General features: G+C 52.3%; 2 protein-coding genes and 1 non-coding gene across 3 annotated transcripts; 2 read left to right on the top strand and 1 right to left on the bottom strand.

The window, feature by feature from the left end:
• Window positions 1-3,786: 3,786 nt before the first annotated feature.
• LOC134563610 (ribonuclease CL2-like) lies at window positions 3,787-4,266 on the bottom strand. The gene has a single exon (XM_063421694.1). The coding sequence runs from the start codon at window positions 4,261-4,263 to the stop codon at window positions 3,829-3,831; it is 435 nt and encodes a 144-aa protein (XP_063277764.1). The 5' UTR covers window positions 4,264-4,266; the 3' UTR covers window positions 3,787-3,828.
• Window positions 4,267-6,993: 2,727 nt separating this feature from the next.
• On the top strand, window positions 6,994-10,671 carry LOC134564208 (small ribosomal subunit protein eS1). Its single transcript, XM_063422923.1, has 6 exons — window positions 6,994-7,151; window positions 7,398-7,501; window positions 8,675-8,862; window positions 9,031-9,239; window positions 9,814-9,923; window positions 10,507-10,671. The coding sequence occupies exons 1-6, from the start codon at window positions 7,090-7,092 to the stop codon at window positions 10,626-10,628; spliced, it is 795 nt and encodes a 264-aa protein (XP_063278993.1). The 5' UTR covers window positions 6,994-7,089; the 3' UTR covers window positions 10,629-10,671.
• Window positions 10,168-10,237, top strand: LOC134564826 (small nucleolar RNA SNORD73). The gene has a single exon (XR_010083664.1). It is a non-coding gene; the product is annotated as a small nucleolar RNA SNORD73 (small nucleolar RNA).
• Window positions 10,672-11,490: the final 819 nt, after the last annotated feature.

The raw sequence follows: 11,490 nt of genomic DNA, 5'->3' as shown, positions 1-11,490 counted from the left end.
TTGCAGCAGCATTCCCAGCAGACCAGAGGCCAACAATAGTCCTTTTCAGCTACTTTTTTTTTTATTAGACTGGGTGAGTGGCCTCTTGGTCTCATACAAAGAGAAATCCCTAGCTCACAGCTTTCCTGGTACTTTCCCCTGTGGTAGCTCATGCTTCTTCTCCGGCCCGAACAGTCCTAGGTTTTAGGTCTTAGGGTGGATGCTTGAACAGGAGAAGTGTGTTAGGATTTCTGATGGGTAGCTGTTGCAGGGAAAGTGACACCTAAGCCTCAGCTGAGTGCCACAGCTGAGTTTAAGGACTTTGCTGTCTTATGCCCTCCTGTCTTTGCTGTCCCCACCATGCCATGAGCAGCAGCAGCTGCCCTCTCCTAGCAGGCGTTCTTGTGCCCATGCCCAGAATCTCTGAGAACAGTGGAGAGGATGGATCATTCCCTGTGTGGAAGGGGACACAGATGACCCTGCACCCTGGGGACCAAGTGTGTCACCCACTCGGGGTGGAGGATTGCAGGATATCTCTGGGAACACAGACTGAGGTCTGTGTGCCACAGGGACAGTGCTGAGGAGCAGTGACTGGAGGAGCACCACAGACCCCAGGTTGTCAGAGGTACTGTGGAGGGGAAAGGGGTGTTTTCTTGTCTTGTGCTGCCCCCAGGCAGCCTGGCAGCCCCTTTCCCAGTGGTCCAAACACACAAGAAAGGTGGATGTGCTGCACAGAAACTGTCTTGTATTTTGCTGTATTTGTGCAGGGTGTATTTTAAGAGCAAGCAATACACTGGAAAGAAATTTTTCCATATCAACTTTGGCACGCATGGCATGCAGCAACAGCCTGGTTTCATAGGACTCGTTCTGCCAAATCCATGGAGCTGATATTTGACTTTTCTGAGTAAATATTTCTGAAGGTCTTTGCAGTGCCTGTTTAAGCAATTCTCAGCTATAGTTCTTTAAAAAATGCCCTTGCTTTTCAAGAAGCAGGAACAAATTTCCACAGTAGCACTGGAAATATTGACACACTGCTCATGCCTCTCATTTATACCATCAAAGGCTGGGTGGTGGAAGCTCATGAGCCATAACAAAGCAGGTGAGTCAGCATTATTTGTTTCGTTTCCCTGTGCAAAACAAGCAACAGCCAGTTTCTGGTGAAGGAATTGATTATTTGACAATAGAGTGAGAGAGCAGAGCAGGCTGACCACTGTCAAAGCAAACTCTGGGCACGAAAGTCAAGCAGATATGACTCAGAGAGAAGTTTTGCTCTTCTTGAAACATTTTTTGTTGCATCTTTTTCTTTTCTTCAGAAAAATAAAGCTCATAAATGGGAAGGGAGACTATTAAATAAGGCTGAGGAGGTCTGAACTGAGCTCCTGTCTCAGACTTTTCTGCGACCTTATGGAAGCTGCTTATCTCATACCCACAAAGCAGAGATGATCAGTTTCTGTGTTACAAAGCAGAATCAACTACAAACCTCTCAACTTTATGTTTGAGTGTGTTGGACAGGACATGAAAGTAACTAAATGAGGAAGAAATTAAGAAATAAATGCAGTGATTTATTAAAACATAATATTGCAAAATTCCTTCTGTTATTTTCACAAGTCGCTCTCCGGCTTTTTGCTACTTGCTGCTGTTACAAATTTGCTGATCACTGCCTGTAAATGGCCCACTGCTGCTTATGGCAAAGGCCACAACACCCTCTGGATGATCCTGATTCCTTTAGCCTTCACAAAGAACAGACACAAACATATGCTGAAGAAACAGATCTGTGTCTTAGGGAAAAACACAGCAGAGGAGTGAACCAACAGTGCAATAATGGGATGGGACGGGACGGGACGGGACGGGATGGGATGGAATGGGATGATGGGATGTTCTGAAGTGGTGGAGCTGCCCTGCCGTCAAATGGGAGATGTCAGGAATCATCCAGACTTTACAGTAGACTCAGGTAGCCACAGCATGCTGGGCATCCCAGAAATGGCATTGCTGCTCTGGGACTGCAGCTCAGAGCTGTCTCCCCAGGATGGATGCTGCCTCTCCCATGCACTCCACAGGCTGTGCAAAGCTTGTTGGGGTAAATCACAGGGATGATATTTTTCTCTATCACTATGAGGATGATCTCAGCTACCAGAGAACAAGTGGAGAGATGGAAATCCTCCTCCAAGCCCTGAAGAACCAAGGCAGTGAGAAGCAGAGATCAAACCCTTGTACTTGCAGAGACCCCAGGGATTCCCTCCTGAGCCAGTCAGCTCCTCCCATGGCCAGGAGTGAGCAGGGTGGAGAAGTGAGTCTGCTGTAAATTGCTGGTCCAGAAATGCCCCAAATACCCTTGAAATACCCCCATTTCTTCCCAGTGCTCAGAGAGTAGTGCTCCCCTCACAACGCCAGTGCTGAGAGGTGTTCACTAGTCCATGGATGGCCCTCGAAATGCCTTTCACTTGAACTTCAGAAAAGGAGCACCTGAGTTACTTGAGGAACATGAGCAAGAGGTATCTCAGGGAGAGAGGAAAAGGACTGAGACCATTTTCTGCACTCCTTTTCCTCCTCACCTACACTTTCTGGATGCATTTGGGCTGTCTTTTTGCAGCAGTACAGCACCTGGATTTCAGCAGTCCCATGGGACTTCTCAGGGCTCCCACAGAAAGAGAACCAGAGCAAAGGGGTCCCCCAGCCTACCGGGCTGCATTAGGCAGAGTGCTGCCAGCACGTGCAGGGAGCTGATCCTGCTCCTCTGCTCAGCACCACTGAGAGTGGTGGATCCTGGAGTGCTGGATCCAGTGCTGGACTCCCCAGTACATGAGGACATGGACATACTGGAGAGAGTCCAGCAAGGAACTGATGATGAGGAAGGGACTGGAGCATGTCTGATCAGAAAAGAAGCTGAGAGAGCAGGGACTGTTCAGCTGGAGAAGAGAAGGCTCATAAGACAGGGGGAGCTTGTAAGTCTACTGGTAAGTACTGACGGGGAGAATGAAGGACAAGAGGTGATGAACACAAGCTGAAACTGTGAAATCCCATGGATACTCAGGAATGCAACTTCTGTATGTGTGTGCATACTGTGTGTACGTCCTGGTACGTGTGCCCTATGTGTGTTAATGCTGTGTGTTGTGCCAGGAGCAGGAGTGTCAGTGTTGAATGCTTTGCGTTGTGAGTGTGGCTGCACGTTGTGTGCACCGTGCGAGTGTGTGTGTTGTGTTCAGTGTGTGTGGGATGGGGGCTCAGGGCTCTGTGTGGCCCCAGCCGGGGGTCAGTCCTGTGGGGGCCCCAAGGGGGAACAGCTTCAGCCACAGAGAGGTCATAGATGGGGTCAGAGGCATGTGGGAGATGGGACAGTTTATGGGGCAGAAGTGGGAGAATTTGGGGGTACCCAGAGAGGTTATAAGGCATGTGGGAGGTTGGGAAACCCTGTGATAGTTACAGGCTATCCAGGAAAGCAATGGGACACCCAAAGGGTCAGGACACAGGGGAGAAGGCTGCATGCACATCCAGGAGACTGGGGGGCCTTGGGCTGGGAGAGTGGTGGTGGTTATGAGGCACCCACGGGAGTTGTGAGACACCCAAGAAAGGAAGAGGGCACAGGAGAGGGTACAGACACCCCAGGGGGCTCTGGGACACCCAGGAGGCTGGGAAAACTCAGGGATTTATAAGGCACACAGGGGCCACATACAGCTTGGACAGGTTGGGGTCACCCAAGGGGCTCAGGGGGCACCCAGGGAGGGGTACGATCGCAGGGTCCCCCCAGAAGCTGATGCTGGAGCCCAGGCCTCTGACACCTCCTTTATTTCCGGCACTGACAGAGCCCCTGGTGGGAGGGAGGATCGGTGCCCAGCACCGCCGTGCCAGGCCTCACTGTGGGCCGGCGGAGGTGCCCGCCAGGTGCACGGGCAGCCCGTCGCGGCAGGCCACGCGCACGTGGTGCTGCAGCTGCCGGGCGCGGTAGGCGCAGGGCGGCCGCGTGTTCCCGCCGCGCAGGCGGCAGGCCGTGAGGCTCATGGCGCTCGGGGTGCTGTGGAACCCCGTGGCGGGGTCGGGCGCCTGGGAGCAGGCGGCCACCAGGTCCGCGGCTGGGGCGTGTACGAAGGTGTTGGAGGGCTTGCAGGGCCTGCCCGGGGCCGTCACCTGCCGCCGCGCCAGCATGGTCTCGCAGTAGCGATGCGCCGCCAGCGTGGGCGTCCGGGGGTTGTCCACGTGCTGCCGCAGGAACTTCTCATAGTGGGTCTCGCCCAGCGCCCCTGCCAGTGCTGCCAGCACCAGGGTCATGCACAGCACCCAGCTCGCCATGGATACCTGGGGAAGGTGGGGTTAGGGCCATCTGCACCTCTGGGCCCCCGACTGGAAATCCCGCCCTGGGTGCTTGGTTGTTCTACAAACTCCCCCTCCCAAATCTCTGGGTCCCATACAAATCCCCTCCCAACGCATGGAGGTCCATCTCTGGACAGCTGGGCTATCTGTGGATCTTGCCCGGTAGCATAGATCCCCTAAAGTTACGCACTCCGCAGAAGCCTCAGGCCCCCACGGGACACCCCGTATCTGCTCCTCAGACCCCTGGCTCCCCTATAGGTGCACCACGTGCCCCGACACCCAGATGCCATACACAGCCTTCCTTCCCCACGGGATTCCTGGGCTCCTCACAGACCCCTCCCACAGACATTCTGGTCCCCTATGCACCCCTCACCCGCACCTGCGCGTGTGCCTCGGTTTCCCTTATGGCCTCAGGGTCTCCAGGATCCCTCCCACTCCTCTGCACCTCTTTTATACTGGCCCCAGCTGTGCCCAATGGGCAAGGATCCAGGAGGAGGGGCAGGGTAAAGAGCAAGGTCCAATGGATGTCTGAGGGAAGCCAGGTGTCCAAGAGGCCCGGCTCACCCTCATAGCCCCCAAGGTCATTAGGCAGTCATTAACAAACCATGTGACTGTCTGCGTGCGTCCCCTTGGGTGGCCTCTGCCCGCTCTGGCCTTGGCCACCTCTCCCATTAAAGGATACCTGGATTCTTTTGGATGGCAGGGCAAGATACATGGTTCCCTGGTGGGGAGCAGGATGTCAACATCACGTCTGGGTCAGCTGGCAGATGTTCCTACAACTCTTGAAAGATGTGGCACATCCGTGGCTCTTCTGCAGTGCTAAGGGGCATATGTGTTCCTTTTCCTGATGTCCCCTTGGGACATCTTGGCCTGGGAAGTGCCAGCATGCATTTTTCCTCTCTGCTACCTCCCATGCTCCCAGCTGCTCCATTGATGCAGAGCCAAGCAAAGAGCCAGGAGCCAGCCTGAGCCCATCAAATACTCCTTTCCCCTGACCATCGTAATGGAGCTCCAAGGTAAGCATGTCCCCTCCAGAGGGAGAGGCATGCAGTGCTCAGGAGAGGCTGTCACGAGTGGGTGCAAGTGGTCTCCATCCTCCTCTTCTAAGACATCAGAGAGACTCTGATGGGAAGAGGCAAACAGAGAATGAGGTCCTGGGCAGCACCTTCCCCAGAGGTACTGTAACACTTCCAAGACTGGCCACAGTGAAGGTGCAGAGGGTCCTGGGCTCTGGCAGAATTTCTACAGCCTCTAAAGAAATCCTCCTCAAAGGTGCACAGTCCCTGCAGTGGGAACAGCTCTGGCCCCTGGCCAAAACCTCACGGACGTGAAAGGTTAGCACAGCTCCCTTGCTGGCTCTCAGTACCCTGCTCCTGGGCATGGAAGGAAGATGGGGATTCTCATCATGACCCCTTGGACACACTCTGCTTTCCACTGTCCTGGTATGGGTGCAAAGGGGATGGTGTCCACAGGAGGGGGAACAAGCCTGGGTGCTTGGCAATGGGCTGTCTCTAGTTGGCATGGTGCAGGTACGGGTGCTGGATCCCACCTACCTGGCAGAGCCTCAGGCATATCCTTGTCAGATGCTGCTGTGAGGCTCACTGGTGAACCACAGCCTGTGGTCACCTCTTGTCCCAGGGGAGTCCCAACTGCCTGGCACTGTCCTGGGCAGTTCTCCACGTCCCATCCCTGCCCACGCAGGGGCTGAGCGGAGCCTCCTCCTGCCCGCTGCGCTGGGGAGAGGAGCCATCGGCCGAGGCATTCGGGGCAGCCCAGACCTCCAACTTCTGGTTGTCCCCTCAGCGCCCCAAGACCTGGGAAAGCTGCTGATTTTAGGAGCTCTCCAAACACAGAGTGTCATTTAGAAAGGAGACATTGTTTATTCCGTGCGGGATGCAAGGTGGAGGTTCGACAAATCAAACACAACATGGGGTAAAGTTACATCTTTTGCACAGTAAAATTTACATGAGCCCGCCTGTCTAATGCATATTTATTTCTATCACGTACTCTTACGCGATGTTTGAAATACAAAGTTCTTCATTAAACAACTTCCATTGTAGAAAATACCAGACGACATCAGTTACGTTTACAAAAGGTGACAAGATTCAGCCTGGGGACAGATAATCCAGCTTGAAGACATCAGAGCGGGCAGGAGGCGGCACCTGCCTTTCGCCCGGGCACAGTCGGTGCAGCGAACCCCGTCCCTGCGGCTCTGCCCGCCCGCACAGCGGCCCCACTCGCGCATCCCCATTTCCGCCGCTGCTCTGCGCTCCGGCCGCGAGTCCCGGGCCGGGCCGCAGGGATCGAGAGTCCCGGGCCGGGCCGCAGGGATCGGGAGTCCCGGGCCGGGCCGCAGGGATCGGGAGTCCCGGGCCGGGCCGCAGGGATCGAGAGTCCCGGGCCGGGCCGCAGGGATCGGGAGTCCCGGGCCGGGCCGCAGGGATCGAGAGTCCCGGGCCGGGCCGCAGGGATCGGGAGTCCCGGGCCGGGCCGCAGGGATCGAGAGTCTCGGGCCGGGCCGCAGGGATCGGGAGTCCCGGGCCGGGCCGCAGGGATTCAAGTCCCGCCGGAGCGGGCGCTCCGCAGGGCTCCAGGCGGGGGCGCTCACGGGCACGGGCTGTGCCGAGGCTCCCCCCGCCCCCCCCGTGCCGTTGGTCCCGTCCCGCCGTGGTACGTCCCGGCCGGGCCGCCCTCGCTCGCGGCGCCGGAGGGGGCCCCGTTCTCGCAGGTCTCGCGCGAGCGTCGGTCTCGTATAATCTCGCGGGAGCGCGCGCGCCCCGCCCTTTCCGCGGCTCGGGCCGGACGATGGCGGTCGGGAAGAACAAGCGCCTCACCAAGGGCGGCAAGAAGGGCGCCAAGAAGAAAGTGTGAGGGCCGCCGGGGCACGGGCGGGCGGTGCCCGGGGGCGCCGGGCGGGGCGCTGCGGCGGCGGGATGCCGGGGATGCGGGGCGGATGGCGGCTGCGGCCCGGCCGGAGCAGGGCCGATGCTGTCATGGCGTCTGCGGGCGTGGGCCCGGCGGGGCGGGAGCAGCGGCGGGCATTGGGAGAGGAAGGTCCTACTGCGGCCTGGCTTGAGAAAGTGGGTTAAAAAACCTTCTTCATTTGATTTAAGGGTCGACCCTTTCTCCAAGAAGGACTGGTACGACGTCAAAGCTCCGGCGATGTTCAATATCCGGAACATCGGGAAGACGCTTGTCACCAGGACTCAAGGGACTAGTGAGTAGCTGGGGTTGGTGCAGTACAGGGGATTGCGTTTGCTTCGTGTGCTAGCTCCAAGAAGTTAAAGAACTTCTTAGATAAAAAACTGCTGAAAAATGCGGTTTGCTTGTACTGTTACGTATTTGCAAGCTTAAAAAGTTGAATGGTTTGAGTGGATTTTTATTTTTTTGAGTTGACCGAGTTGTTAAAATAAATGAGTTTAGCTACAGGGAAGTTCATGCACTGGGCCCATGTTTGTACAAGAATGCCAGACCGTGGAGGAAAGGGCCTGAAGTTTCTAATAAGCTTCTCTTGTGGCAACCTGGCGAGCTGGGAGAAGTTCAAGAAATAAGCAGTAGTTCTGTTTGTCACAGGGGAAGATGTGGGACAGTGCCACAGGACACCTTAGCCCTAACAGGATTGTAACGACCAGCACATCAAGACACTGAAATCTCTAAAATTTTAAGGTTTTGGGTAAAGATTAGACCCGGAATTTTTGACTTAATGTGAGCACTGATGTATGCTTGGAGGGTAAATTCGGTCTTGTATGATCTGGCCCACCTTAGGAAGAGGAGACCCGTTGTTAGGAATGCTGGGGTGTCTGCATGGATAGAATGCAGGATAGAGGTAATAACCCTATTATTGGAAGCTTAGCCATGCAGAATGGCTAAATAGCTTTATTATACTCTGCTGGTTGTACTCAAAGTTAGGATGATGATTGTTTCTTTAACTATAATGTATGAAACAAACAAAATGAGGGTCACTGCCAAACGAAGTGTGAACCAGCCAGTGTTGTTAAAATGGTTCCTCGGTAGAGGAGGAGCTGTGAAATGGTTGCACGGGGCTGTTCCTAGCTGCCTCATCTCTGCTGAGCACTTGTGACTTTTTATGTTTAGTTTTTTTCATTACTGTTCATAATTTCCAAATACTCTGTAACCCCTTTATGCTCGATACAAACCAAATTATTACACGTGGTGGAATCTGCTGTATGCTGCTGTTCATACCTCACACCTGATACTATTGCCTTGAAAATCCCTCCTAAAGGGAGAAACTTCCAACCTTGCTGGCTCTGTGATCGCCACTGGAAAACATCAGAGAATGGGATTGCAGCAGGAATTTAGTATCTGATTTGAGGAGTGCGCTTCTAATGCTGATCTAAGGTGTTGTGTTCTGTTCTGCTCCATCACGCAGAAATCGCCTCTGACGGGCTGAAGGGCCGCGTGTTTGAAGTGAGCCTGGCTGATCTGCAGAATGATGAGGTTGCCTTCCGCAAATTCAAACTGATCACTGAGGACGTCCAGGGTAAAAACTGTCTGACCAACTTCCATGGGATGGACCTCACACGGGACAAAATGTGCTCCATGGTCAAGAAATGGCAGGTGTGTAAGGAACAAGGTCTGCCTTGCTGCCGCTGCCTGCAGCCAGGGAGGGAAGCGCTGGTGCCTGGCAAAGCCGTGTCTGAAGCAGCATCAGACAGCACTGGGCGTGTGGGGCTGGGCAGCCTGTGTGCTGCGTGGGTGATAAATGGTCACTGCTTCCTCTTCCAGACAATGATTGAAGCCCACGTGGATGTCAAAACCACGGACGGGTACTTGCTGCGCCTCTTCTGCGTGGGCTTCACCAAGAAGCGCAATAACCAAATCCGCAAGACCTCCTACGCCCAGCACCAGCAGGTCCGGCAGATCCGCAAGAAAATGATGGAAATCATGACCCGGGAGGTGCAGACCAATGACCTGAAGGAAGTTGTCAATAAGCTGTAAGTTTTGGCCGTGTTCTTTTTTTCTCCCCTACAGTTAAAATTGTTCTTTGGGGGTTGGTTGTTGGGGAGTGCTGCTGCACCATGAGCTGTTTGTCAGAGGCACTCATGTGCAAGGAGCAAGGAGCCCCTTGTGTGGAAAAGCCAGTCAGCCTTTTCTGCAAATGGCCTCTCTTAGTCTGCATCCTTTGTGACCTGAATCTGCTGACATGTTTGCATAAATGTACAGGCACTGTCCAGAAGATTCGTGGCTCACATTTCTACAGACTAAAATTGTAATTCTGATCTGTTTGGGCTGTGAATGCTCTGAGCTCTTGTGATAGAGGTTTTTCAAAGTGTGCTGATTGCTTCCAAAAGTTTGCAGATTTGCTCTCAAAATGAGCATATTTGCACTTTGTCTTCTAACATTGCAAGGGAGGAGTCTTAGAATCTAAATGTACTTGAAGAAAATTGTCAAAGTGATGGTGTAAACTTTAGTAGAATATTTTGTGTTCTTCAAGGATATTTTAAACCTGTGTTGCTGCTGTGGAAGCAGGCAGAGCTTTTAGCATTGTGGTGCTCTGTGATTTCCCAGGATCCCGGACAGCATTGGCAAGGACATCGAGAAGGCCTGTCAGTCCATTTACCCTCTGCACGATGTCTATGTCCGCAAGGTGAAGATGCTCAAGAAGCCCAAGTTCGAATGTAAGTCTCTTACTGCAGACATTTGGAGGAGGGTGTGGAAGGGAGTTACTTAAAACGCGTTTGCTTTTGGATAAAGATGTTACAGCAGGGTCAATGAGCTTAAGTCCTTGTATAAGGGAAACAGTGTGTCCTTGTTCCCACCTGTGGTTTCCAGGACTGAAAGCCAAGCAGTGAGCTTTCAGTTTGGACCTTCTTGGATTCTCTCCTGGAAGTGCTGCTTAATGTTTAAAAGCTTTCCTTTGGGAATGAATGATGACAAAATGTTTCGGTCCCAGATGATGTGGAATGATTCCATTTCACTTTTTTCTGACATTCCCGTGTAATGCAGCAGTAGGCTCTTGAGTCCAGATCCTTTTAGAAAAAGGTGTAGTTTGTAGTTTCCTTGCATAGCCTTATTTCACTGCTTGTTTCTGTCCGACTGCCACTGCAGCAGCATTTCTGTGCATGAGCAGTCTGCAATGGACTTAGTCCAGCCTACAGAAAATGTTTTGGTGGTTTCATGTGTCTATGATGAGTAGGTGAGTAATTTAAAACTGCTTAAACGGGTCTGTCTCTCACTGTTTGTGTCACTGCTTCTTTTTAGTGGGCAAGCTGATGGAGCTGCATGGTGAAGGTGGTGGTGCTGGAAAACCCTCTGGGGATGAGGCAGGCACTAAGGTGGAGCGAGCTGATGGATATGAGCCGCCCGTGCAAGAGTCTGTGTGAAACTGAAAATTGGTGGAAAATAAAAAGGTTTTAATGTACAGAATTAATGCTTGGTTGTCTGTATTGCCTCTGGACAATATTGGTACTGGATGTGTGGATGAGGTTTCAATAAGATAAACCTCCAGCCTTGATTTAAAAAAAAAATTAAATAAGTACTCATGTACTTCTCCAATTGTATTGTGGAGATGGGTGGAAGAAGGTGGATTCTCTATGTTGATTTTACTCAGTAACTCACCAAAAAAACCTTGTGTACGTGTGCAGAGGTTGTATTGGTCAGGGGTGCCTCAAAGAGTACAGGGAAGGCAGAAATTGCACAGAGAAACCCGTGTCAGAATTTGGTGTTATTGGGAAGTCTTACAGTTTTATCCAGATTACTCGCTTCAGAAAATGTGCCCGTGTTTCAATTTCTTGGGAATTTAATACCACCTCTCATGGGATAGCTGTGGTCTCTGGTGGTAGAAGGTGTTAAAGTTGTAATTATGATGATGGAAACAGCATTAATTTTGAGCAGTGCAGAAATCCAGAATGTGCTTGAGCAGTGGAGCTGGGTGTTGGATTTTATCCTGTCAGAACTGAGGGGTGACCATAATGGAAAACCTGTAGAACTTCGGGGGGAAAAAAACTGTAAAAAGGCAATGATCTGTGTTCTGAAAACAAAGCACTTAAATGCTTTGTGGAGTAATTTTAGACTGTTTTCCATTATCTTAACAGCATTTTTGCTTCTTGTTCAACTTACATTTGCTTAAAAATGAAAGACTTTTTTCTGACTCAAATCAGTTCTGTGTGCTATCAGTGTGTTTTGTTTAGAATAGGGCAACGAACCTAAACTTAGTCCTATTAAATTGTTGGTGAGTTAGTGATT

This window comes from Prinia subflava, chromosome Z, assembly GCF_021018805.1.
Source record: "Prinia subflava isolate CZ2003 ecotype Zambia chromosome Z, Cam_Psub_1.2, whole genome shotgun sequence".
NCBI classification, from domain to species: Eukaryota; Metazoa; Chordata; class Aves; order Passeriformes; family Cisticolidae; genus Prinia; species Prinia subflava.
Note: the sequence above shows the minus strand (reverse complement) of the source record. Positions and strands in the feature narration are given on the sequence as shown.

Bases quoted from the DNA above. Each gene is read 5' to 3' on its own strand.
- LOC134563610 (XM_063421694.1), bottom strand. From the start codon at position 4,263: ATGGCGAGCTGGGTGCTGTGCATGACCCTGGTGCTGGCAGCACTGGCA.
- LOC134564208 (XM_063422923.1), top strand. From the start codon at position 7,090: ATGGCGGTCGGGAAGAACAAGCGCCTCACCAAGGGCGGCAAGAAGGGC. The intron at 7,152-7,397 runs GTGAGGGCCGCC...ATTTGATTTAAG, and splicing joins AAGGGCGCCAAGAAGAAAGT to GGTCGACCCTTTCTCCAAGA. The intron at 9,924-10,506 runs GTAAGTCTCTTA...GCTTCTTTTTAG, and splicing joins CAAGAAGCCCAAGTTCGAAT to TGGGCAAGCTGATGGAGCTG.